The 26533-nt window shown below is 42.9% G+C and overlaps 1 protein-coding gene across 1 annotated transcript; it reads right to left on the bottom strand.

Moving 5' to 3' along the window:
* Window positions 1-221: 221 nt before the first annotated feature.
* Window positions 222-26533, bottom strand: cpsf1 (cleavage and polyadenylation specific factor 1). The gene is made up of 38 exons (XM_079259087.1): window positions 26396-26533; window positions 25512-25677; window positions 25382-25409; window positions 24295-24428; window positions 24136-24216; window positions 23913-24064; window positions 23677-23823; window positions 23455-23594; window positions 22306-22416; window positions 22136-22229; window positions 21964-22051; window positions 21596-21745; window positions 20853-20904; window positions 20703-20776; window positions 20536-20610; window positions 19604-19684; window positions 19247-19342; window positions 18978-19154; window positions 18759-18900; window positions 17673-17851; window positions 16441-16580; window positions 16167-16344; window positions 13846-14052; window positions 13674-13763; window positions 13458-13604; window positions 13222-13374; window positions 10830-10946; window positions 6402-6492; window positions 6180-6264; window positions 4420-4561; window positions 4179-4331; window positions 3932-4108; window positions 2528-2594; window positions 2402-2449; window positions 2174-2329; window positions 623-752; window positions 403-541; window positions 222-323 (listed from the first exon to the last, which is right to left on the bottom strand). Exons 2-38 carry the CDS (start codon window positions 25653-25655, stop codon window positions 276-278), a joined length of 4413 nt encoding a protein of 1470 aa, XP_079115213.1. The 5' UTR covers window positions 25656-25677; window positions 26396-26533; the 3' UTR covers window positions 222-275.

The following is a 26533-nucleotide window of genomic DNA, read 5'->3' on the forward strand; positions in this document are numbered from 1 at the left end:
TCAGCCTCCTTTTGTCTTTAACTCAGCCATTTAAGCAGCTTAAATCCAGCAGGCTTTCGCTGTTAAATGTGAAGGAATCCAAACAGACTGATCTGGTTTTCTTTTTCTTTTTTTTTTTTTTTTAATAGAAAATATTCTAAGAAAACTCATCAAGTCTCCTTTTTGTCTTTTAAGTAGAAAACCCAAATTTGCACAACGATGATCATGACAAAACCTTTTTCCTCTTTCACAAATAAAACAGCATTTATAGTCGGGAAGAGTCGGGAATGTGGCGCTCAGAAGTGAGCCGTTACTCTGTCGATATCCAGGAGGTCGTCCAGGATCTGGCGGGAGAAGACAGGGAGACGCATGAGGAGAAGCTTGAAGCAGCCGAAGCTTTAACCAGCAGCTTATTTCACTCACGATGTCCTGTGTGGTGCCGATCTTCTTGGCCAGCTCGCTGCGCTCCATGGTACTGAGGTACAGGTACTTGTTGAGGAGTTCTCCGTCCAGGATGTTCCTCACGGCGTTCTGTAAGCTCCGCCTGTCGCTGTGCATCATTCTGGGAGCAACAGAGAAGACGCGGAGTCAGATAATCCCATCTTTTCCTGATGGTGTTGAAATATGTTTGGGTGGTGCGAACCTGAAGGCTTTTGGGTTGAGACCGGCGTGATGCGGCAGCATGGTGGTGAGGGCGTTCTGCAACATCAGCAGACGGCGGTAGGTTTTCTCCAGCATGGGGAGGAGCAGGCCGATGCTTCCGTCAAGAGTTGCTATGGGAACACAGAGTTCAGCTCATGTTTCATGCAAAAGATTCAAAGTTTTTCCAGCTTTATAATGTAGTTTGTGATGATTAAATCTGATCTTCTTTTCCATCTCATCAGCTTCCATCCATCAGACATCTTTACGTACTTCCCTTTAATCTGCTTTTGTTTCAAACATTTCTTTTTGTCACCAAATCAGCATCATAAGACCAGGCTTCTCAAGATTTTCAGTGGCTAATAAAAGACAAAAACTGACAAAAATAAAGAGAAAATGTCTGACTGACGTCCCACTTCCTGTCATTTTAGTTACGTTAACTGCTGATAATGAGAAAGTTTTCAGTGCTACAAGCACTGAAGAAAGAAATGAAAACACAGAAACAGGACAGGTAACTTTCAGTTTCAGGATGCTAATTATGTTTTTATGGTATGATGAAAAAATTATTGAATCAAAAATAAACGTGAAAATATAATTCCTTCTCAGTTTAAATCTGGTTTTACAGAAAGTTGCTTCTCTGGTCCTTTTATTATAATTACTGAAACCATTCTGTTGTTTTTGCCCCTCTATGTACCAGATAGTGAGCAGGAGACGTTTGAACCCCCAAAGTTGCTCCAGTCCACTGAGGTCAGGTGACTGGAGGCCACTGAACCCGTCTGGTAGCAACAACCACGCCATGTTTAAAGTCACATAAATCTGCTTCCTGTTTCTGATGCTCAGTTTGAGCCTCATCAAGCCATCTTGACCCCTGATAACCCCGGCAGCCTGGAGAATGGGACTGGGCTGGGCGTCCAATGGGCGTGGTTGTATGTCAAATGAGCGGGATTGGATTTAAAATGGGCATGTTTGAACATTAAGTGGGCGGAATTGGATGTCCAATGGGCGTGGGGTTAGGGTTCGGGTTAATCCAATCAAAATGTCATCCAGCCCCGCCTCATTCTCCAGGCTGCAGCCAAAACCCTCTCTCTTGACCATGTCTACACGACTAAATGAAGCCAGTTGGCGGCGTATGATTGGCTGATTATCTGTTACCAAGCGGTTAAATGTACCTAATAAAATGGCTGTTGAGTGTCAGTCTTAATGTTAGCCACTAAAAACCTAAAACGCAGAAATAAACCAGGAAATGTAGAGTTCTGGAGTATTTAAGGGGAAAAAAACTGAACTGGTACTATCGACCCACACGCACAACTACAGATCTCAAAGCAGACACATTCTTGGGTAAAAATATTCATTTGAAAAGTAAAAATAATGTTTCAAACTTGTTTAAACTTGCCATAAATGTTAAATGTCTGTATGTCAAACCTTGGACGAGCTGGCTTGAACCTTGAATTTCCCCTCAGGGATGAATAAAGTATCTTTGATTTGATTTCCTGGAATAACCCGAAGCGATCAGACGACTGGGTCTAATGAAGCCGACGTGCGTCGGCGACCTTACCGAACCACGTGATGTGCTTGTTGTCCCAGGTCAGAGCCTTCTTGCTGCCAGCCTCCAGGGCTCCTCTGCACGGCATCCGCCAGAACGTGTTAATGTGGGCTCCGGCGTTGAAGTCCGCTCGCCTCAGCAGCCGCATCCCTCCGAAGCTTTCCTTAGCTGTGAACACACATCGGCGGGGTGACGTGACGGCCTTCCTTTACACATGCAGCTCTGACGGTAAACACCTACCTTCAGGTAAATACATGTAAACGTAGAGGTTCTTGTCTCGATCCGACACTGAAAGGAAGACACGGCAGCTGATTGACTTTCAAGATTAAATGGAAACTTTTTCCATTAGATTGTGGCGAACATTACCCAAGAATCCGAGCTGGTTGTTATCCACCATGAACTCGATGCTGTAAACCTCTAAAGGCTTCGCGTCCTGTTGCCAAGGCAAAACAAAAAGGTTAAGTTCAGAGACACGCTGCTGTAAAACTCACAGAGACTGGTGCTACGTTCACACTGCAGGCTGATGTGACCCGATGTTTTTTTTACTCCTATTCTACGTGAATCTGATCTTTTCACAACAGTCTGAACGACACAGATCCCATTTTCTCAAATGTGACCCAGACCACTTGGACATGTGATCCTTTAATCCGAAACGTGTCCGATCTTTTGCTATGTGACTCCAGTCTGAACCGCCGGCTCGTATTCAATGCGACTGACGTCATTCTGGAGCTCCTGGAGACCGTCCTGGACCAAACAGGTTAGCCATGGTGTGGCGCTGCTAACCTGCCTCAGGGTGGTGGGTCTCCTGAACGACATGGCGTGCCTGGAAAGTCCTGAGGACATGTGTTGACAGACATGTGGAAGGTTTTTCTTGACATTCCAACATTTTGGAAGAACTGTGTGAAGCCACTCGTATCCTGATCCCAGCAGTCCCTTCACTGCAAAAACTTAAATCTAAGATTAAAAATCTTAAATTGAGTACACATATGCTTATTTTTTTTAAAGGTAAGATAATTCTTAGTTTTTATACCAGAGAATTCCTCGTTTTAAGAGTATTTTTACTTGTTTTTGGAAGTCTTGACAAACCAAATTTTCTTGTTCTGTTGGCAGATAATTTATCTTACTTTAAGCAACATTTACGTAATTTTTGTATATTTTTGTTTTTTAAAGGCAGAGTATGTAAGATTTCAAGGCGACACAAACGACCGCAGGTTGGCAGTAATGAGCAAAACTCACCCCTCACCCCTCCTCCTTGCCAGCTCCAATGAGGGCAGGAATCGCTTGTGAGCTGTAGCTCAGAGCCGCTCTGCAATAAATGGGCTTATACTCCCCCTACTGGTGGAAAAAAGTACTTTTTTTTTTTTTACTGGTCAGAAAACATTTAAGAAGGGTCTTAGTCATTAATTAAACTTGTAATTTAATAACGCATCAAATATGGACAGACCTACATGTTTAAAAAAACTATCTAATTATGATTGTAGTTATTTTTTTAGTTAATTTATTTTGAAAACATTGAAAATCTTACATACTGCACCTTTAATGCTGAGTTTTTGCAGTGCAAAATAGCAGAACCGGCTCACAAACTGCCATCACACACCGTTGTTACCAGCAGCCTCTAGATGACGGTACCGACTAACAGAGCTGTTTCACGCTGCATCTGCAGACACGTCACGTAAAATGAGCTTAAAGATGGATTTATGAGGAAATGGGAAGTGAGCCTCGAGGCCTGCGGCGTGAACGTAGCTTTCATGCCGGGAGGCGACTTCGGACCCTGCTGACGAGAGACAGCGTCTTGCTCTCCTCCTGGTAGCGCAGCAGCGAGATGCTCTTCATCAGGTCAGCCGCCAGGATGAAGTTCTTAATGCTGAACATCTGATGGATGTAGAGCTGCGTGTCGATGAACGCCATTCCCGTCAGGTCGTTGTCCTTCAGGACCCACAGGAAGATCTGGGAAGGGGAGCGTCTTTACATGAAACATGAGGCATGAATTCAGCTTGGGAGTGAAAGCTGCGCGGACCTTCTGTCCGATGGCGGACACCAGGTATCCGTTGCAGTGACACAGCGCCGTCACCGGGCCCTTCTGCTCCTTCTCGTACAGAACTTTAAACTTGTTCTTGGTGAGGGGCTGGCCCGGCTCCGGCACCACTTCGATCACATCCAGGATCAAGATCTGATGCAGGGAGAGCAGACTCCAGTCAACAGATGATGGTGGGGGGGTTTCAAGGCGTTTTTACCGCTAACGTTGCTCCTCTGCTCACCCGGCCCCTGCAGGTGACCTCCTCCCCCTGCATCACGCAGGTCCCGGCTGCGATGTAGCCCTTCAGACCCGACACCGTCTCCTGGCTCCTCAGCGCCACCGTCTTCATACAGGTCACATGTTCCCACTCCTCCAGGTCGATCCTTCAGGAAGTCAGAACACACACTCAGCTGGAACAACTTTTTATTTATTATAGTGACAAAATTTCATTTCATATCATGTCTGAAATGTTAATAAATTCTGTTTGAGCCGCAGACTCCAGTCAACCGGACCATAAGAGGCTCCAGAACCAATAAAAAGAAATGATTTGCTTCTCAAAAACTTCTTTCCCTGATAAAATATGAACATATGCGACGCTTTTCCGACGGAGCTCGGCTGGAAGCAACGAAAACAACTGGAAGAGGATCTGATCAGTCATACGGTTACGTTTGCAACGGTCCAGTAACACCACAGGTCAGCGGCATCTCAGAGACAAAGACAGACGTTCGGCAATCTGAGACTTTTCCTCGTTGTAAAACTGTAAACATCCTGCAATCTGCCACGGATTATATCATTTTATCAATATCTGTGAGCACGGGAAACCTGGATTCAGGCACCGCCTCATTAAAAAACTCTACTGAGAATCCCTGCTTGTGTTCAGGAAGACTCACTGAGTGGTTCACCCTGAAATCCTCAGACGGAGGTTAAAGCTCCATCATGCCAACAAGAAGAAATATGTGAACACGATCCAGAGAAACGGCCGTTCTCTCTGGACAAAAACAGATTTAAAATGGTCTGAGGCAAAGTGACAACACGCCATGGATGTCTAGTCCGAGGTTTTAAACTCCTTAACGAGGGCTGTGACGATACGCTTTTGTCCCGATTCGATTCAGATTTTTTGGGTGCCGATTCGATTTAAATTGTGATTCTAATGATTCTTTGCTATCGCTGATTTTTGTACACTAAAAACAACAAAAAAAAAATTAACAAAACTCTTTTTGCTCGTCATTTTTCATGATTTTAGTTAGGAAACAACACAGCAGCCAGACCATCATTCTGCTGCTATAACGCCCAAGAAGACGAGTAAAACAATAAAAAAAAACGATAAAACTTTCATCATGGATTATTCTTGTTTTTTTGTTTTTTTTTAAAAATAATACGGAGTAATACTGAATGGCACATTTTAATTGTGAAGCAAAAAAAAATCCAGATTTTTGATTATTTAATTCAATTTTCCCACCCCTATCCTTAACACTCATCCATCCTGACGACGACGACTCCGTTGGCTAGGGGTGGAAAAATCAAATCCAAAAATCGAAAATTGGGATTTTTTTTGTGCTTCACAATTTTAGAATGGATTATTATTATGGATTATTTTTATTTATTTGAAAAGAAAAAAAAAAAGATTATTAAATTTTTGCCATTTTTATTGTTTTTATTGATCTTTTTACTTGTCTTCTTGGGCGTTATAGCAGCAGAATGATGGTCTGGGTACTGTGTTGTTTCCGAACTAAAATCATGAAAAATGACGAGCAAAAAAAAAAAAGTTTTATACATTTATTTTGTTTTTAATCTACAAAAGTCATCAATATCAAAGAATTGTGAGAATCACAATTTAAATCGAATCGGCACCCAAAAAAATCGGAATCGAATCGGGACAAAAGCGTATCGTCACAGCGCTACTGTTGGCTTTGCAGACCTTAAACTTTCCCCTCTGGACATAAAAAGCAAACAGAAAAAACAGCCTGACTGTCGGTGAGTGTGTGATATGAGGGACTTTACCGCGTGTTGGGAATGGCCTCCCAGCTGACTGGAGAGATGAGCTGGATGGAGAACTTCTCCTGCTGAGGGTTGATGTAGCGCTCGTCTGCACGCAGGACAAGTAAAAGCAGCACAGCGGCGGAGGAACGAGTTTAGAAAAACAAATTCATCTAAAAGCTGAAGATTAAACACTCATCAATCATTCAACACGACCAGTTCAAACCCAACGCGCTGCTCTCTGACCTCTCTCTATGACCTCGTACTCCTTCTCCTCGCCGGTCATCCTCGGGATGCGAGTGCACAGCTCTTTCACGCTCGTGCACACGGCGTACACCTGCAGGAAAACGCCACATCACAGACGGATCTTTTGTGTGTGAGTCTGTAGAAGGTGTGTGTGGGTCTGTGGAAGGTGTGTGTGGGTCTGTGGAAGGTGTGTGTGGGTCTGTGGAAGGTGTGTGTGGGTCTGTGGAAGGTGTGTGTGGGTCTGTGGAAGGTGTGTGTGAGTCTGTGGAAGGTGTGTGTGGGTCTGTGGAAGGTGTGTGTGGGTCTGTGGAAGGTGTGTGTGAGTCTGTGGAAGGTGTGTGTGAGCCTGTAGAAGGTGTGTGTGGGTCTGTGGAAGGTGTGTGTGGGTCTGTGGAAGGTGTGTGTGGGTCTGTGGAAGGTGTGTGTGAGTCTGTGGAAGGTGTGTGTGGGTCTGTGGAAGGTGTGTGTGGGTCTGTGGAAGGTGTGTGTGGGTCTGTGGAAGGTGTGTGTGGGTCTGTGGAAGGTGTGTGTGAGTCTGTGGAAGGTGTGTGTGGGTCTGTGGAAGGTGTGTGTGGGTCTGTGGAAGGTGTGTGTGGGTCTGTGGAAGGTGTGTGTGGGTCTGTGGAAGGTGTGTGTGGGTCTGTGGAAGGTGTGTGTGGGTCTGTGGAAGGTGTGTGTGGGTCTGTGGAAGGTGTGTGTGGGTCTGTGGAAGGTGTGTGTGGGTCTGTGGAAGGTGTGTGTGAGTCTGTGGAAGGTGTGTGTGGGTCTGTGGAAGGTGTGTGTGGGTCTGTGGAAGGTGTGTGTGGGTCTGTGGAAGGTGTGTGTGGGTCTGTGGAAGGTGTGTGTGAGTCTGTGGAAGGTGTGTGTGGGTCTGTGGAAGGTGTGTGTGGGTCTGTGGAAGGTGTGTGTGAGTCTGTGGAAGGTGTGTGTGGGTCTGTGGAAGGTGTGTGTGGGTCTGTGGAAGGTGTGTGTGGGTCTGTGGAAGGTGTGTGTGGGTCTGTGGAAGGTGTGTGTGAGCCTGTAGAAGGTGTGTGTGGGTCTGTGGAAGGTGTGTGTGGGGCTGTGGAAGGTGTGTGTGGGTCTGTGGAAGGTGTGTGTGAGTCTGTGGAAGGTGTGTGTGGGTCTGTGGAAGGTGTGTGTGAGCCTGTAGAAGGTGTGTGTGGGTCTGTGGAAGGTGTGTGTGGGTCTGTGGAAGGTGTGTGTGGGTCTGTGGAAGGTGTGTGTGGGTCTGTGGAAGGTGTGTGTGGGTCTGTGGAAGGTGTGTGTGGGTCTGTGGAAGGTGTGTGTGGGGCTGTGGAAGGTGTGTGTGGGTCTGTGGAAGGTGTGTGTGGGGCTGTGGAAGGTGTGTGTGAGTCTGTGGAAGGTGTGTGTGAGTCTGTGGAAGGTGTGTGTGGGTCTGTGGAAGGTGTGTGTGGGTCTGTGGAAGGTGTGTGTGAGTCTGTGGAAGGTGTGTGTGAGCCTGTGGAAGGTGTGTGTGGGTCTGTGGAAGGTGTGTGTGGGTCTGTGGAAGGTGTGTGTGGGTCTGTGGAAGGTGTGTGTGGGTCTGTGGAAGGTGTGTGTGGGTCTGTGGAAGGTGTGTGTGAGTCTGTGGAAGGTGTGTGTGGGTCTGTGGAAGGTGTGTGTGGGTCTGTGGAAGGTGTGTGTGGGTCTGTGGAAGGTGTGTGTGGGTCTGTGGAAGGTGTGTGTGGGTCTGTGGAAGGTGTGTGTGGGTCTGTGGAAGGTGTGTGTGGGTCTGTGGAAGGTGTGTGTGGGTCTGTGGAAGGTGTGTGTGGGTCTGTGGAAGGTGTGTGTGGGTCTGTGGAAGGTGTGTGTGGGTCTGTGGAAGGTGTGTGTGGGTCTGTGGAAGGTGTGTGTGAGTCTGTGGAAGGTGTGTGTGGGTCTGTGGAAGGTGTGTGTGGGTCTGTGGAAGGTGTGTGTGAGTCTGTGGAAGGTGTGTGTGAGTCTGTGGAAGGTGTGTGTGGGTCTGTGGAAGGTGTGTGTGGGTCTGTGGAAGGTGTGTGTGGGTCTGTGGAAGGTGTGTGTGAGTCTGTGGAAGGTGTGTGTGGGTCTGTGGAAGGTGTGTGTGAGTCTGTGGAAGGTGTGTGTGGGTCTGTGGAAGGTGTGTGTGAGTCTGTGGAAGGTGTGTGTGGGTCTGTGGAAGGTGTGTGTGAGTCTGTGGAAGGTGTGTGTGAGTCTGTGGAAGGTGTGTGTGGGTCTGTGGAAGGTGTGTGTGGGTCTGTGGAAGGTGTGTGTGAGTCTGTGGAAGGTGTGTGTGGGTCTGTGGAAGGTGTGTGTGAGTCTGTGGAAGGTGTGTGTGGGTCTGTGGAAGGTGTGTGTGAGTCTGTGGAAGGTGTGTGTGGGTCTGTGGAAGGTGTGTGTGAGTCTGTGGAAGGTGTGTGTGGGTCTGTGGAAGGTGTGTGTGGGTCTGTGGAAGGTGTGTGTGAGTCTGTGGAAGGTGTGTGTGGGTCTGTGGAAGGTGTGTGTGAGTCTGTGGAAGGTGTGTGTGAGTCTGTGGAAGGTGTGTGTGAGTCTGTGGAAGGTGTGTGTGGGTCTGTGGAAGGTGTGTGTGGGTCTGTGGAAGGTGTGTGTGGGTCTGTGGAAGGTGTGTGTGAGTCTGTGGAAGGTGTGTGTGGGTCTGTGGAAGGTGTGTGTGGGTCTGTGGAAGGTGTGTGTGGGTCTGTGGAAGGTGTGTGTGAGTCTGTGGAAGGTGTGTGTGAGTCTGTGGAAGGTGTGTGTGGGTCTGTGGAAGGTGTGTGTGGGTCTGTGGAAGGTGTGTGTGAGTCTGTGGAAGGTGTGTGTGGTCTGTGGAAGGTGTGTGTGGGTCTGTGGAAGGTGTGTGTGGGTCTGTGGAAGGTGTGTGTGGGTCTGTGGAAGGTGTGTGTGGGTCTGTGGAAGGTGTGTGTGGGTCTGTGGAAGGTGTGTGTGAGTCTGTGGAAGGTGTGTGTGGGTCTGTGGAAGGTGTGTGTGAGTCTGTGGAAGGTGTGTGTGGGTCTGTGGAAGGTGTGTGTGGGTCTGTGGAAGGTGTGTGTGGGTCTGTGGAAGGTGTGTGTGGGTCTGTGGAAGGTGTGTGTGGGTCTGTGGAAGGTGTGTGTGGGTCTGTGGAAGGTGTGTGTGAGTCTGTGGAAGGTGTGTGTGAGTCTGTGGAAGGTGTGTGTGGGTCTGTGGAAGGTGTGTGTGAGTCTGTGGAAGGTGTGTGTGGTCTGTGGAAGGTGTGTGTGGGTCTGTGGAAGGTGTGTGTGGGTCTGTGGAAGGTGTGTGTGGGTCTGTGGAAGGTGTGTGTGGGTCTGTGGAAGGTGTGTGTGGGTCTGTGGAAGGTGTGTGTGGGTCTGTGGAAGGTGTGTGTGGTCTGTGGAAGGTGTGTGTGAGTCTGTGGAAGGTGTGTGTGGGTCTGTGGAAGGTGTGTGTGAGTCTGTGGAAGGTGTGTGTGGGTCTGTGGAAGGTGTGTGTGGGTCTGTGGAAGGTGTGTGTGGGTCTGTGGAAGGTGTGTGTGGGTCTGTGGAAGGTGTGTGTGGGTCTGTGGAAGGTGTGTGTGGGTCTGTGGAAGGTGTGTGTGAGTCTGTGGAAGGTGTGTGTGGGTCTGTGGAAGGTGTGTGTGAGTCTGTGGAAGGTGTGTGTGGGTCTGTGGAAGGTGTGTGTGGTCTGTGGAAGGTGTGTGTGAGTCTGTGGAAGGTGTGTGTGGTCTGTGGAAGGTGTGTGTGAGTCTGTGGAAGGTGTGTGTGGGTCTGTGGAAGGTGTGTGTGAGTCTGTGGAAGGTGTGTGTGGGTCTGTGGAAGGTGTGTGTGGTCTGTGGAAGGTGTGTGTGGTCTGTGGAAGGTGTGTGTGAGTCTGTGGAAGGTGTGTGTGGGTCTGTGGAAGGTGTGTGTGAGTCTGTGGAAGGTGTGTGTGGGTCTGTGGAAGGTGTGTGTGGTCTGTGGAAGGTGTGTGTGAGTCTGTGGAAGGTGTGTGTGGGTCTGTGGAAGGTGTGTGTGAGTCTGTGGAAGGTGTGTGTGAGTCTGTGGAAGGTGTGTGTGGGTCTGTGGAAGGTGTGTGTGGGTCTGTGGAAGGTGTGTGTGGGTCTGTGGAAGGTGTGTGTGGGTCTGTGGAAGGTGTGTGTGGGTCTGTGGAAGGTGTGTGTGGGTCTGTGGAAGGTGTGTGTGGGTCTGTGGAAGGTGTGTGTGGGGCTGTGGAAGGTGTGTGTGAGCCTGTAGAAGGTGTGTGTGGTCTGTGGAAGGTGTGTGTGGGTCTGTGGAAGGTGTGTGTGAGTCTGTGGAAGGTGTGTGTGAGTCTGTGGAAGGTGTGTGTGGGTCTGTGGAAGGTGTGTGTGGGTCTGTGGAAGGTGTGTGTGGGTCTGTGGAAGGTGTGTGTGGGTCTGTGGAAGGTGTGTGGGTCTGTGGAAGGTGTGTGTGGGTCTGTGGAAGGTGTGTGTGGGTCTGTGGAAGGTGTGTGTGGGTCTGTGGAAGGTCTGCTTGCCTTGGACTCCACGTGGTAGGAGACGTAGTGGACGGTGCACCTCAGTGGGATCTTTCTGACGGGCCACGGGGCGTCGTAAGACAGGTAGGTGGGAAGGACGCTGATCCTCAGCTCGCCCTGTTCCAGCACACACACACACACACACACACACACACACACACACACACACACACACAGGCGTGTGCTTTAGATGAAACTGCCGTTTCAGACCGCTGCGGGTGTACAGGTGAAGTTTAATTTGCTCTCTTGCAGCTGCAACAACAACCAGAAGGTTTGTCTCTGTGGAGAAACCCTGCGGTGAGTCTGCAGCTGAAGCAGACCGCTGAGAGCGTTGCTGGGGCAACAAACATTCCCAACAAGCGAGCAGACGGTGGAAATGACAGACATGATGGTGATCCAGAGGCAGCGAGGAGATGTGTGTAAAATCTGAAGCAGGTAAAAGGAGGCTGTAAAAATGAAGGTTGACTAAAGGAAGTTGAGGTGAAAAGTGAAAGCGGTTATGTCAGAAAATACAAAAGCGAAGGAAAAAAGAAAGAATTTACACTCAAAAGCCAAAAGCAAACCATCCAAAACTGAACTGGGGAGATGATGCAGGAATTTCAGGACCAATGAAACGTATTTATGACTGATGATGATGATGCAGTGTCTGCATCGGTCTGCTGCTGCGACAACAGAACTGAGTCTAAATGCAAAGCTCTCGGCTCCTTCCCTCATCTGTGGACACGAGATGTTGGTGCTGATCGACAGATACCAGCAATCCTACAGATCGGGTCTGAGAAGCGGATTTACAGCGGTGTGTGGGGGAGGTGGGGAAAGGAGGGCAGAACAGGAATACCGGCTGGTTCTTTAGCTGAGGACGATGGGTGGATTTAAAGTGAGGAGCGTATATCCGCATTTACTTCTGTTTAAATGATTTGATCTTCTTTGAATACAATAAAAAGTCTGTAAGAACTCTGTCAAAGTCAAGCGGCAACATCCGGCAGTAAAAAGTGAAGCCTATGTGGAAGTGTATGAAACTGCAGTTCCTCCTTCATCCACTAGGGGCTGCAAAACAGAGCAAATCCCCATAGACTCCCATAACGTGAACGTAGAACAACCGCGGTTTTTAGCCGGGTGACGTCACAAAGGCTCCGTCCATCTCTTTATTTACAGTCTATGGTCAAAGTTGAGGCGTTGCGTCATTTTTGCCTTCTTTCTGAAAGCCTGCAGAGCAAAGCAAAGCAGCGAGTCTTCTGCCATGACGATTTCCACTCTGCAGACACCAGAGGTGGATAATTCTGGTCCAGAAAGTAAAAGTCCTGCCATGTTTTGGGATCTACCTGTACATTTAGAACAGGTGTTTTCACTAACAGGCTCGTTTCCCTGGAAAATAAACTCTGCTCATTAACTCCAGCTCGTCTGGTGACGGGTCGGAACAGCAGGACTTCTACTTTCCGGACCAGGAATTCCCATCTCTGGATGTGAATACGTTCACATTGTTACGACTGCGGACATCTTGTGTGTGTGTTTTCTTGTGTTATTTGTGTTTTTCTTCAGGACCGATGCACCGCCCGACACCAGCATTAGACCACCTGAGGAGACGGCTCGTTACTTTTTAAATGGAAGGAGAACAGCGTGTCTGGTTGGAGCAGGGGTGCCCAAGTCCGGTCCTCGAGATCTACCATCCTTCTGGTTTTAGGTGCAACCCTTCTCCAACACGCCTGAATCAATGAGTGGCTTGTTAGCAGGCCTCTGCAGAGCTGAAGGACATGCAGAAGAGGAATTCAGCTGTTTCACCCAGCTGTGCTGGACAGGCGTTGCATCTAAAGGTTGCAGGATGGTAGATCTCAAGGACTGGACTAGGGCACCCCTCGGTTGGCGGGTTTAGAGGGCCGAAGCGGGCGTACCATCCTTCGCGTCGCGTTGCGTCCGGCTGGCAGAGCAAGAGATAGTCTGTGAAGTTTGTGAACTGTTTTCGGGGACATTTCTTAGAAGCTGTGAACCTATTTGGTTTGAGTTTTCACTTGTTTTTGATCAACAAGGAGGTAAGAAACTGTCAAAGTTCAAACTCAGAGCATAGGATCTGTTTTGTTTGTAATTTTGGTGTTTGCTTCTGTTAGATGATAGTTTATTATTTTTGTTGTAAAAATAAAAGCATCTTTTCGTTGGAACCTTCCCGTGTCTGACACAACTAAAGGACGGTATTTTCCTGTTGCGCTCAGGAACCCCTAGACTGGGCGTAACGAAGCTCCACGTCAACACACAGGAGAAGATCACTGAGGAGCTTCATCCCACAAGGTCTTGTTGTCGTCCTGCTAAAAGTTAAAATGATCAGAAAATAATCTACTGCAGGATAAAAACATCTTCTTCGTCTGTTCTGCCTGAACGCAGCAGCACACACGGCCTCTCTTACCTGCTTGTTGAAGTACAGGAAACCTTTGGGACAGTTGATGTTGTGAAACGGAGAGAAAGACTCGATGGACCCGTCGATGGTCATGGGGTGAAGCCTCAGCGCTCCCCGAGACGTGACCAGCATCCAGTGAGGCGAAGGCCCGCAGATGAACACCTGGGACGACGGCGGTGCAACAGAGTGAGAAGAATTCTGGCTTTTAAATAAAGTTTTAAACGTGACTAGAACTGGCTTCGTACCCCGGAGTATCCAGAGATGTCCTCAAAGTATCTGAACCTGGCGATCCGACCTTTCCCCCCCGCGGCCTCCTCTGTGCCACCGCTCTCTGCCTTCTTGTCCTTCTTTAGCTTTGTTTTCTTTTCCCTGAAGTTGATGTTGTGTGGAACCTGTGCAGAGAGGAAGCGGCGTCAACGCGAGCACAGCTGCCGTCCGGCTGCGTCTCTCCGCCGTCTTACCTTTTTGAAGCGGGCTTTCAGGTTGTTTTGAGGCTGCTGCTGGTCATACGGAAACGCTTCGTAGATCAGGAGCTCGTTCTCCACGTGGACCTAAAAACAAAAAACAACACATCCGGTCCAGCAGTTTGGAGGAAATGAACGTTTTACCATCGCTGTCAGAGAGGAAACTGACCAGTAAGTACGGTCTGCTGTGGTTGTTGCCCAGTGAAACCAGAGCCACCTCTTTCACCAGCGGCATCTCTCCTTGCCGAGTGACTTCTTCTTTTTTACCCTCGCCTTGTGTGGCTGACTGGCCAGAAGAGCTGTCCACCAGTACTCTCTGTCCTACTGGGAAGTTCTTCACCAGGAAGACCAGCCTCCAGTCTGGCAGCTGGTAAATCTGTTTATTTACAGACAGAAAGACGGAAGTTTCAGCAAAGCTGGACGAGAATGACGGATTGAAGAGTCGTGTGCTCATCAATGGGGATGCACCTTTTTGGGAGTTCTGATCCGACACAGAAATCTGAAACTTGAATATCTGCCGATACCAAATCTGTTTATGTGAACATTATTGTGACTATGGTTATTAATGCTGTTATAACTGTGTTATAAGGTTATAATAAATGACCCAGCCTTTCTGAAGTTACCTCACCAATACAGATATAATAACATTACAGATCTGACAGTTTCAACAAGTTTTATTCTGATTTGGCACATTTTACCTAAATACAACTATAAATGTGTGGTTTTAAAACAAAGATCTCGCTTTTAATGTCACAAAAATATTACATTTTAACATTCAAGACATTCATTTCTTTTAAAACATGTCCGAAGCATATCATCAGACACATCTGTGCTAGCTTGACTAGTGTGGTATCGGTACGCTTTTATTAATACCAAGTACGAGTACACTCGCATTGCATTGAGTAGATACCAATGCTGGTATCGGCCGATACCAGCATCGGTATCGGTTCATCGATACGTAATAAAGACAGAAAATGTCATCATTTATAGGAAAAAACAGAAAAAACACTTGTCTCAGACAACACATCTGAGCAGGAATCCCCGCTGATCAAACTGGGAATGGAGTCCCAGATATTCCAACACCTCTGACCCTTTTCTCAAACAGTAAAGTTTCTTCTTTGCCTCGTGGGGACAACCAGGAATGTCGCAGACTGGAAGAGGCTCACTGCAGCATTTCCTGAAGTAGTCATTTAGTCTGACACTATAAGTGAAGCACCATCCCACCTTTAAGCCAGACGTTTGAGCAACCAGCGACCACCTCCTGAGATGCTCCTAGTGAGCATGCGCCATCAAATCTGCTAATCACTAGGGGTGGGAAAATTATATAGAAAAATCGGAGATCAATTTTTTTGCTTCACAATTTTAAAATAGACTTTTTTCAAACAAATAAAAAAAATCCATGATAAAATTTTTGTCATTTTTATTCTTTTTATTGATCTTTTTACTTGTCTCTTGGCCATTATAGCAGCAGAATGATGGTCCGGCTACTGTGTTGTTTTTTCCAAATTGAAATAAAGAAAAAATGACAGGCAAAAAACAAGTTTTGTAAATTTTTTTTGTTTTTAATCTACAAAAATCTGCGATATCGAAGAATTGTGAGAATTGCAATTTCAAATCAGCACCCAAATAAATCAGAATCGAATCAAACCGGGATAAAAGTATATCGTCACAGCCCTACTAATCACTATGAAAACAGAAGTGTGTGTGAGGCGCTGGACTGCTGTTAAACTGGCCAATCCCAACTATACACACACACACACACACACACACACACACACACACACACACACACACACACACACACACACACACCTTTCCTCAGGCTGCTGTTTGTTTCCATATAAACAAATTCCAGAAATAAAATGAAAAAAAAAACCTTTTGCTTTGGTCCAAACCAGAAAAACTGAACAAACCTCTGAAGCGTGGACACAAACTCAAAACACTTCCAGACATAAAGTGTAAATAACTACAAGTAATTTTTTAAGGTAATATTTTATTTTAGCACTTGCTACTGTTAACGTTCCATCAAGGCTTTTATTTTGAAGGTACTTCCGCCCATCAGTTGTGGTGGTGCGAGCGCACTTAACGGCAACTAAAAAGACGGTAAAAATGTTACAGTTTTACAGAAGAACATCTAGTCTTCTTTTCTTTTGATGAATAGCAGCCCCCTTGTTATAGGAACAAGGTATGTTTATTATGTTTATAACGGGACTATTTGGATGTTTATATTGCCACATAAATCAATTTTATGAGTTTACTGCCAGTTTTAAATTTATTGTAAAGGATGTAAGAGTCGGGTTGTTACTTAAATGCCTTTTCTGTGTATTTCCCAGCTCTTACGGTGAATTTGCGGATTTACTGCCATTAAACCTAAAAAATCATCAGTAAAGTTTCATCCTCGAGTCGGGGGGTCGGCTACATAAAGTTTATGTGGTTAAATCATCTGCCAGATGAGCAAAACCTTCTTTAAAGAACAAGAAAACAACGTACCTCCATCACACCATTCTCCCTGATGATCACACACCAGTGGGTGGGCTCCGCTTTGCTTGGACTCCCGTCGCTGACAGGCGGCGGTAACACGAAGCTGCGGCTCATATCCTCTTTAGCAGGTGCAGAGCTGGCGTTGGAGTCTCCGTACAGCATCTCCTCCTCATCGTCCACCGTGTTGCTGCGCAAACAGGATGAGTTACGGCGGTGAGCTCGCTTCAGCCGCTGCAGGGACCAGCGGATTGTACCTGGAAGGTGGGTGGATGTGAAACCCTACCTGAGGTCGTGGATGATGGTCTCCGCCTCAGACTGACTCCTGATAATGGTGTCCTCTTTGTTGAAGCTGCTCACCTTGTTTTCAGTGGTAAATATGCCGCTGATGTCTCGGTACGCGCACAGCGTGATCACACGAGATTGCTACAAAAAGATGAAGCATTTTATAGTCTTAAAATTGGATTTAAGTCATCCCAGTTTAACCAGTGAACTGTAATGGCGTTTATTTGGCCAGCAGAGGGTGTGTCCTTTCTTTTCTTTTCTTTTTATTTGGATCCCTATGGAATCAGATTAGTTTCAGAAACTCCTTAAAGGTGGAGTACTTTAAGGAGTTTACTTTACTGGATTTTTAAAATTTTCAAAATAAATAACTAATAAAATAACTACAATCATAATTAGATAGTTTTTTAGACATGTAGGTTCTAGTCTGTCCATATTTGATGCGTTATTAAATTACAAGTTTAATTACTGACAAATGACAAAAAGTACTTTTCTTTTACTGGTAGGTAAACATTTAAGAAGGGTCTTAGTCACTAATTAAACTTGTAATTTAATAACATCAAATATGGACAGACTGGAACCTACATGTTTAAAAAAAACAATCAAATTATGATTGTAGTTTTTTTTTTTTTAGTTAATTTATTTTGAAAATATTGAAAATCTTACATACGCCACCTTTAAAAGTCCTAAGAAAGTATTTGTACATCTCATTGGACTACAGCTGTATCACTCCAAAACTCAGCAGCCAATCAGAATGCGCCCCTGAAAGATCCCCCCCATGAAAGGTTTGTGTCAGAAATTAAACCAAACGATTGAGAATCAAAACCAAAGACTGTGAAGTGCAAAAATCCAAATAGAGAAGAGAGAAAGAAGAAGAAACTGCAAACAAAACTACTAAATTTAACCAAATAAAAGCCTAATAGTTTTCATAATGATTGATAATTTTTGATTTTGAGATAATTTATTTTACTTAAGTTTTAGAAAGGTTTGGTTTTAATTGTTGTTTTTTTGCTTGAGTTTTAAAAAGTTTTGCTTGGAGATTATGGAACAAATCTGATTCCATAGGTCCGACACATAATATACATTTCACATTATAAGCCAGCAAAACATAAAAGTAAATGTATCATTGAAAAAGAAAAAGAAAATAAAACATTATTCTATTACATGCTCAACAATAAATCAGGAACATTGTATGTTCATATATTCTATTACATAACATCTTAGTGTTTGACTTACTGTGGAAATCTGTGGTTTCTGCAGAGCAAGGCGGTGTGTCTTCCCCATGTAGGAGTCGTTCTTCAGCGCAAACATAGTGACTGCCCCTTCAGCTGTCATGATAACAACGTATGGGTCCGCCACGGAGCAATGCACTATGGGAGAGCCCAGATCCACCGGGACGAAGTGGATCTGTTTCACTGAGAAGAGGACGGCATAAAAGGAAAACGTTATTGAAAACGTATTTGTAGAGACAACATTCATGGAAAAGTCACATCAAAGTACTTTACAATGACTGGACTGTGTTTATAACTTAATTATAATCCTGTTAAAACACACGTGTAATATGGTCCACGTTAGCTGAGTTTATAAAAAGTAGGGGCGGGAAAACTGAATCGAAAAATCGAAAATCTGGATTTTTTTTTTTCCTTACAATTTTAAAATGGATTTTTTTGTTAAAAACTTTTTTTTTTTCAAACAAATAAAAATAATCCATAAAAATTTTTGGTCATTTTTATTGTTTTTATTGATCTTTTTACTCTTCTTCTTGGGCTTTATAGCATCAAAATGATGGTCTGGCTACCGGGTTGTTTTTTCCTAATTGAAATCAAGAAAAATGACATGGAAAAATAAAAGTTTTATACATTTATTTTGTTTTTAATCAACAAAAATCAGCGTTATCGAAGACTTGTGAGAATCGCAATTTAAATCGAATCGGCACCCAAAAAATCGGAATCGAATCGGGACAAAAGCGTATCCTAGAAAGTAGCTTGAAGCAAAAGGAATGAGCCTGCATGAGGCGGCGGGACAGAAAACACACCAGGAGGATGTTCCCACCAAACACTGGCTTTCAAGCTTGCATGAATCTAGTTATTTTTACACATTTCAATAAATTACTGCATCTAGTTCTGAATTTCCAGGTAAAATAGTCAGAAAGGAGGAAGCCAAGGCCTTGTAAAAGAGGGGAAAAGTACATAAATAAAAATTAAATAAATAAAAACCACAAATTAAACACCTAAAAAAAAAAAATCATTCATTCATTTATTCTCTATACGGCTTTGTCCAATAAAAAAAAAAAACAAGACACACACACACACATATATTTACCCCCTTCCAGAAGCCGAAGACCCATTGGCGACACCTGTATTATGTACTGGTTTTCACCAATGTTTCCAGCAAACACAGTGGGTCCCTGAGTGGCAAAACCACTTGTGTCCAGCTCCATGATCTCCTGACCGGTTTGCAGGATCTACAAGACGACATGAGAAGAAGTTGCTTCCTCGCTCTTCATCGTTTCACAGGAATCCTAGCAGAAGCCGTTTTTACCATGGTGGAGTCTTCTCTGCTCAGGATGAGGAAGCCATGTTTCTTAGCGTCATCCTCCAGTGGAGGCTCCGTCTTCTCCTCCTCTTTCTCCGTCTCCTCCTTGTCCTTCTCTCCTTCCTCACTCTCCTCCTCAGTCTCAGTCTTTGCTCCATCGTCCGACTCCTCGCTTTTTGCGGCCTGGTGGAGGAGCAGAAACGGGACAATAAAACGGGACAAATAGAAAAAAGAAACATTGGAGTTAAAAATAAAAAAAAAAATAAAAAAAGTACTTTTTTATCGTCCTTGACTTCAGCAGAGACGACAGTCCACATGTCATGGCAACCTGGCAACTCAAACGTAGTGACGACTTGGGGTCGGATGCTTCTCTGAAAGCAGGGAAAAAAGTCTGAACAGGTAAGAAAGCAGCAAACGAACGACGAAGTTGGGACTCACACGAACTAGCTTGTGTCTGGGGTGTTTACAGGCTACTCCGTCGACCTCTGAGGCAGCCCTGGTAAACCCAGACTTTACTTTAGCACCATCTCAGGTCCTGTGGCAGACGGCCCTCGCCACCACAGGTTTTCAGACTGGTGCGGTCACATGAAGCATGCAAACAGCCATCTGTGAGCTCAGAGAGGAGGATTTACCTGCAGGACGGACAGCGCGCCGTTCTTCCCGTAGCCGGAGCACACCACCACCTCCAAGTCAGGTTCAGGGTTGCTCTGAAACTGTGGGGAAAATTGACTTTTTCTTTTAAAGAATTTATTTCCAACTAAAAAACACAAACCAACTTTAAAACAGAACAAATAGTCATTATAACAAACAAAACAAGCTTCTTCAGTTCAAAAAGGGTCTTGGGAGAAGTTCAACATTTATCTGGTCCAAGACCCCGTCATAAATAATACCCTAACATTACACAGGATCTCTGAAAAGTAATGGACATTATATATTATACTATATTATATCATATCATATCATATCATATCATATTATAATATATAATATCATACCATATTATATTTCATATCATATCACATTATATTATATCATATTATATTACATTATAATATATTATATCATATCATATTATAATATATTATATCATATTATATTATATCATATCATATTATATCATATCATATCATATTATAATATATTATATCATATTATATTGTCTATCATATATTATATCATATCATATCATATCATATATTATATTACATTATAATATATTATGTCATATTATAATATATTATATCACATTATATCATATTATATTATATCATATCATATTATATATCATATTATATTATATCATATTATATTATATTATATTACAATAAAATAAAACTTAAAAATTAAACAGTGGTAATACACACAATGAATCATAATATACAATATACATTAATTTCAATCCATGTTCGCCTCATAACTTTTAATTATCTCATCTTTTAACATGTTTTAATTTTCCTATTGATATGTTTTTTGTTTTTGTTGAACTCCTCTTGAAGAAATACAATAACATTAGACTTGAAATAAATCTGCAGATTCTTTAAGGTCTTTAGAAAAGTGTGTTTACCTCTTCAGACAGGAAAGCAGGTTCCCCCATGGAGGCATTTCCACAAGGTCCAATGTTGAGAATGCTGTCGCACACCTGTAAGGAAAAACACAAGAAATCCCTTCATCAAGCCTCTATTTAAATGCAGAACGACTGAATAAACACTGAAAACATTTAAACTTTTATACCTCAAAGGAGTAGGTGGCCAACTGAGTGCCTGACTGGGCTTCACTTCCGTACACCTCGATCTCATCCACTTCATCTGCCACAGTAAAAAAGAGTCAGACGTAAAGCAGAGCAGCTTCTAATACACAACAGTTTGTCATCTTACAACGCACCGGTCCAGTTGGTGGAAGAGTCCATCCGCTTCTTCTTACTGGGAGGTTCCTCCTGCAAATCAGAAGCAGCTATTTGGTAAAACTACCGATTCCAAGGTCATTTAATTTTATTCTTTTACCAAGTGTCTTTAGAATTTTCCATCAGTCTTTTAAAACCATTTTACTGTAGCTACTGAATAAAGTAAATATTTTTTATTTTATCTTTTCCCTTTTATTTTTTATCTCTTATTTTTTCATCTTTCCTTTTTTATTTTATCTTTTATTTTATCGTTTCCCTTTGGAGATGAATAAAGTTTTTTCATTTTTCATTTCATTTCATTTTGGAACTGATCAGTATGTGTCTGATGGACTCTGGTTCACCATGGTGAGCCACAACCTCCTTTTATACCCAATCCTGACACCCTCACCAGGCACCAATACTGTTACTTGGATATATTGTATTCAGGTAACATGGTTGTATGTTGAACTTTGTTTTCTAATTTCTTTCCTTTGTATGCCTCTCTACACACTTAATTCGCTTTTGTTTGTGTTGCTGCATGAAGCTCTGGATTTGATAGGTTTTCTAAAGTCGCAATTATTTGCAATTATTCATAAAATTATTCGCAATTATTTCTAAAATGAATAAAATACCTTTTTATGTACTGATGGATAAATAAAGGTACAAACAAATTACAGGTGTAAGTTCCCAACTTTTTGGTAAATGGGCTTTGCAACTCTGCTCTGCACTGACCAAACAAACTTGCCTGCTTTTCTTTTTCCTTCTCTTTTTCTTTTTCCTGCTTTTCTTTGCCTTCCTCCGCTGGCATCTCCTGCAGTTTCTCTGTGTACTTCAGGAGTAGCGAGTTTCCCAGGCGAGAGCCAAGGAAAAGGTACCCGGGCTCCATGGTTACCATCTGAGCAGGGAAAGAACAATGCACATGATTTAGGATACTTCATGTAGTTAAAGGGACACTGTGGAAGAATTACTCCCATCTAATCCCATCACCTTAATCTTCCTTTTTTAAAAATAATTTAAATTTATGGAACACATGAAGATTTTCTCCCTGGATTCAGAAGTTTAACAACAAATACTGCTGCTAGCACGCTGCATGTTGCTGAAATTTAAACTTACACATGTCGTCAGGACGCTGGCTGCAGCTTTGTCGAAGTGAAATGCCCGCACACTCCTCATACCATCTGTTATGAGGGTCAACACGTAACTGCAAGGCAACATCAGTCAGTGACGACTCATAAAATATCATCAGAGCCGATGAATGTTCTGGAGATGGTTAAAAAAAACTCACATCTCCCCTCCTTTCAGCGAGATAACCATCTTATCGTAAGCGATGAAGTCAGACTGAGAACAGTCCAGTGAAATCTTCACCTCCTCTTGGACACCTAGTGGAAAAAAAAACCAAAACATGATGCGTGCCATGATCCGAATCACAGAACGGTTTGGAGGGATGATGCTTACGCAGGGGGAAGGATGTCGTCCAAGTCGTCTGAGAATTTAGAGAAACTCCATACGGTGGGACACTCTGGTTTAGATACAGCAGTGAATTGACAGCAAACACCACAACACCACCTGAAATAAGATGATGATCAGCAAGCGCATGAAACACACTCACACTTACATCATCTTAAACAGTTGTGTTCATATTTATTCATACCCTTTCATTAAAGAAGCAAAAAACAACTGCCTGTAAAATAAGCTGAACGTGACTAAAGTAATAATTAATAAAAATTTTATGAAAATCATTATTTTCTAATTCTGGTTTAATAGAAATATTTTTTAAAAAGCAAACAAGTAAGATAATTTATTACATATTACATCACTCATAGGGGGTGGGAAAATCGAATCGAAAACTCGAAATGCAGGATTTTTTTGCTTCACAATTTTAAAATAGATTTTTTGTTTAAAAAAAAAACAAACAAAAAAAAACAGATTAAAAAAAAAAAAAGAAATAATCCATTGTAAAATTTTTGTCATTTTTATGGATCTTTTTACTTGTCTTCTTGGGCATTATAGCAGCAGAATGATGATCTGGCTACTGTGTCGTTTTTTCCTCATTGAAATGAAGAAAATGACATTGGAAAAAAAAAAGGTTTCATACATTTATTTTGTTTTTAATCTACAAAAGTCATCAATATCAAAGACTTGTGAGAATCGCAATTTAAATCGAATCGGCTCCCAAAAAATCGGAATCGAATCGGGACAAAAGCATATCGTCACAGCCCTAATTACTCATAAACTAATATTTAGTTGAAGAATCCTTTAATGTTTCCGCTCCAGTCAGGTGTTTTCTGTTCCTCTCAGTCAGACTTGTTGACAGGTATTTTGTCCCACTGTTCAACAGAAAAGTGCTCTAATTTGTCCAGGACCAATTTGTTTGGTTTTTTCTTTCTTTCTTCCTTCAACTCAATTAAATGAAAAAACAGTGTCTTATATTACTAAATTATATTTTTTGCAAATTTTTAGTTATTGTTTCTTTTTTATGTCTCCAGTTATTTGAGTGACTGTTGTAAATTCAGCCTTTTCTTTAATGAAAGGGGATGAATACATATGAGCACAACTGTATATCTTATAGAAAGCTTTCTGATTACAAGAAATCACTCAGCTCACCGATGGGTTTGGGGACAGCCATGACCTGCGTGCAGTCAAACGGGAGATTACTGAGAGACCAGATGACAGGATGAACCTTCTGCATGATGTTGAGGGAGATGGCGACGATGCTGCAAGTGTCCTGACGAACAGCCACACGACTGCAAGAAGGATCACGTCATAGTTGTTGAGCTTTGAATGAAATTTGTCTGAATCAACCCAAACAAAGCCAGACAGACTCACCCAGGCCATGTCTGGTTTGGCTCAAACAGAATCAGCAATGTGGGCTCATAGTAACCATGCAGAAACTTCATATCAATGATGTTCAACAGCTTCTCATCCAGCTCACGGACATCAATGATGTAACTGGGCAGGAAGCTGGATTTAGGTCTGTAAGTAACAAACAGACAGCATTAGTGTGAGTTCACGGGAAAGTTTCATGTTGGGGCAGAAAGATCATTTTCTGTTTTTAGTCTTACCCTTCTCCAACTCCACCCTCTTGCTCATCTGTTAGCGTGTCCTTTCGGAACGGTAACACCACAAGTTTGGTGCCATAAATGAGCATTACAGCACAGCGGTTCTCTGGATCTACCCGCACAATTGGGATGTGTACGTTCTGTACAAAGCCATCCTAAAAACAGAAAAAAAGTTTGTTTAAACCGTGATTATGCATCTCAACGTGATTGTTTGTCTTCTACCTACTCTGAGTTCTGGTTCTTCAAAGTAATGGAGAGACAGCGTCTTGAGGTCATGTGTGCCAGGATCATACTCAACTACAGATAACTGTTGAGGAAGCAAACACACCAAAAGATCAATGAAAAGCAACTTCAACCAGTTCAAATGTTGTTTACGCAGTGATACCTTTGCATCTTTGAAGCTGAGGAGGAGTGCGTCTCTGTTGGTTCCTACGAGCTGCACGCTGGCCATTGACATGACATTTCCAAAGAGAGAAAAGGAAGCCACCTGCTCCAGCTTTTCTTTACGGGTTTTGGCATCTGTAAGACAATAATTACATCTCAGCAACAGGGGTGGGAAAATCTAATCGATAATCTGGATAACTACAGTAATCCACCCATGGAGGCTCCTAACGGCTGAGACAACCAGCTGAAACTAGTACCATGCGTTCTGTGATGGTTCTGGTAGTCGGTAGGGGTCGGAAAATCTAATCGAAAATCTGGATATTTTTTTTGATTCACAATTTTAAAATTGATTTTTTGTGAGAAAATCGTTTTTTTTTTCTTCAAATAAATAAAAATTCATTACAAAATTTTTGCCATTTTTATTGAACTTTTAACTTGTTCTTATAGCAGCAGAATGATGATCTGGCTACTGTGTTGTGTTTTCCTAATTGAAATGAAGGAAAATGATGAGTAAAAAGAAATGACGTGGAAAAAAAAAGGTTTTATACATTTATTTTGTTTTTACTCTACAAAAATCATCAATATCGAAGATTTGTGAGAATCGCCATTTACATCGAATCGGCACCCAAAGAAAAATCGGAATTGAATCGGGACAAAAGCATATCGTCACAGCCCTAATAACTACACCTCAGCAATAGGGGTGGGAAAATCTGATCAAAATATCGAAAATCAGGATTTTTGTTGTTAAAAAATATATATATATATATTTTTTTTTAAAATAAAAATAATTCATTTCAAACTTTTTGCCATTTTTATTGATCTTTTAACTTGTTATTATAGCAGCAGAATGATGGTCTGGCTACTGTGTGGTTTTTTCCTCATTGGACTGAAGGAAAGTAATGAGCTAAAATAAAGTTTTATACATTTTTTTTTTGTTTTTAATCTACAAAAATCATCAATATCAAAGAATTGTGAGAATCGCAATTTAAATTGAATTGGGACAAAAGGATATCATCACAGCCCTACTCAGCAATACACACACTCTTTCTCAATCTTAAAATGTATGCAAGTAGAATGTCAGAACATACCAGATGGCTTATCACTCTTTGATGTACTCTGAAATAATGACACAAATGTTGCATCAAAACAAAAGCCCTTCCATACTTGGACTTTAAACTGTAGCATGCATAAGCAAGTCCAGAAGATGTTCATATTTACCTCCACATCATGAATTATCCTGTACACAAACAGCTGAGATGTCCCAGCAACAACTAAATTCTTCTCCTTACTGGATATGAAGTTGCAATAGACAGAAAACTCCACGGCAGTGGGGGTGTGGGCTTGCCTGTACACAGCATACATCCTGGAAGGCTCCACTCAGCATCTGACAGGTGACAACATTCAAGTTCAATTTTATTCATATAGTTATACATAGTATATATAGTTGAAGTTTATTTATATAGCACATTTCTACAGCAACAGCTACCCAAAGTGCTGAACAGTAAAGCAAACATCAACACTACACAATCTAAAATTAAAGAATAAAGAAAATCTGGACATAAAACAAAAATAAAAGTAAAAAAAATAAATACATAAATAAAATACACAAAGAAAAAGCTCAGGTTTGACCAAATGCCAGCACAAAGAAGTGGCTTTAAAGGACAGACTTAAAATCAGAGACAGATTGAGCAGCTCTGATGTGCAGAAGGCGGCATGTCAACACTTTTATACTCTAACTTTAGAGTACATCTTATTTTAAATCATCAGATTAATCCAGATTATTCTGTTTTGATCCAAACACACATGCTACGACAGTAAGCTTTGTAAATAAGTGCTGCTATAATAAAGACACAAATAACCACTAACTAGCTTATTATTTATTTGGATTCACCAGTTTTCATTTTCTGGTGAGTTGTATTACTAAATTCAGAGTTTAAGAACAACTTAACATTAACTAATCTAAAAATAAAATGTTTATTTATCAGAAAAAGCCGGTTAAGAGAGCTAGCTCCACTGCTAGCATTTTAGCCTGCACGCCTTTGCCCTAGCTCTACACTGCAGCTACGTTTTTGGCAAATAATGAATTAAACCTGTCAACATACCTAAGTCCAATGCGTTATCTGAATTTGCAGCTTTATTTTCTGTCCCCAAGTTCACATTTAATTAGTCATATTTTGTGAAATATCAACTTAAAGCTACCTAGCCGATGGCTAGGTTTAGCTGTGTGTTGTGGTTTAGCG

Source organism: Telmatherina bonti, assembly GCF_933228915.1.
Source record: "Telmatherina bonti genome assembly, chromosome: 19".
In the NCBI taxonomy this organism is placed as follows: Eukaryota; Metazoa; Chordata; class Actinopteri; order Atheriniformes; family Telmatherinidae; genus Telmatherina; species Telmatherina bonti.

Coding starts and splice junctions, on each gene's coding strand:
- cpsf1 (XM_079259087.1), bottom strand. CDS start 25,655: ATGTATGCTGTGTACAGGCAAGCCCACACCCCCACTGCCGTGGAGTTT. Junction 17,852..18,758: donor TCTTCGGCTTCTGGAAGGGG/GTAAATATATGT, acceptor TCCTCTTCTCAG/TGAAACAGATCCACTTCGTC. Junction 4,332..4,419: donor AGGTCACCTGCAGGGGCCGG/GTGAGCAGAGGA, acceptor TCCCTGCATCAG/ATCTTGATCCTGGATGTGAT.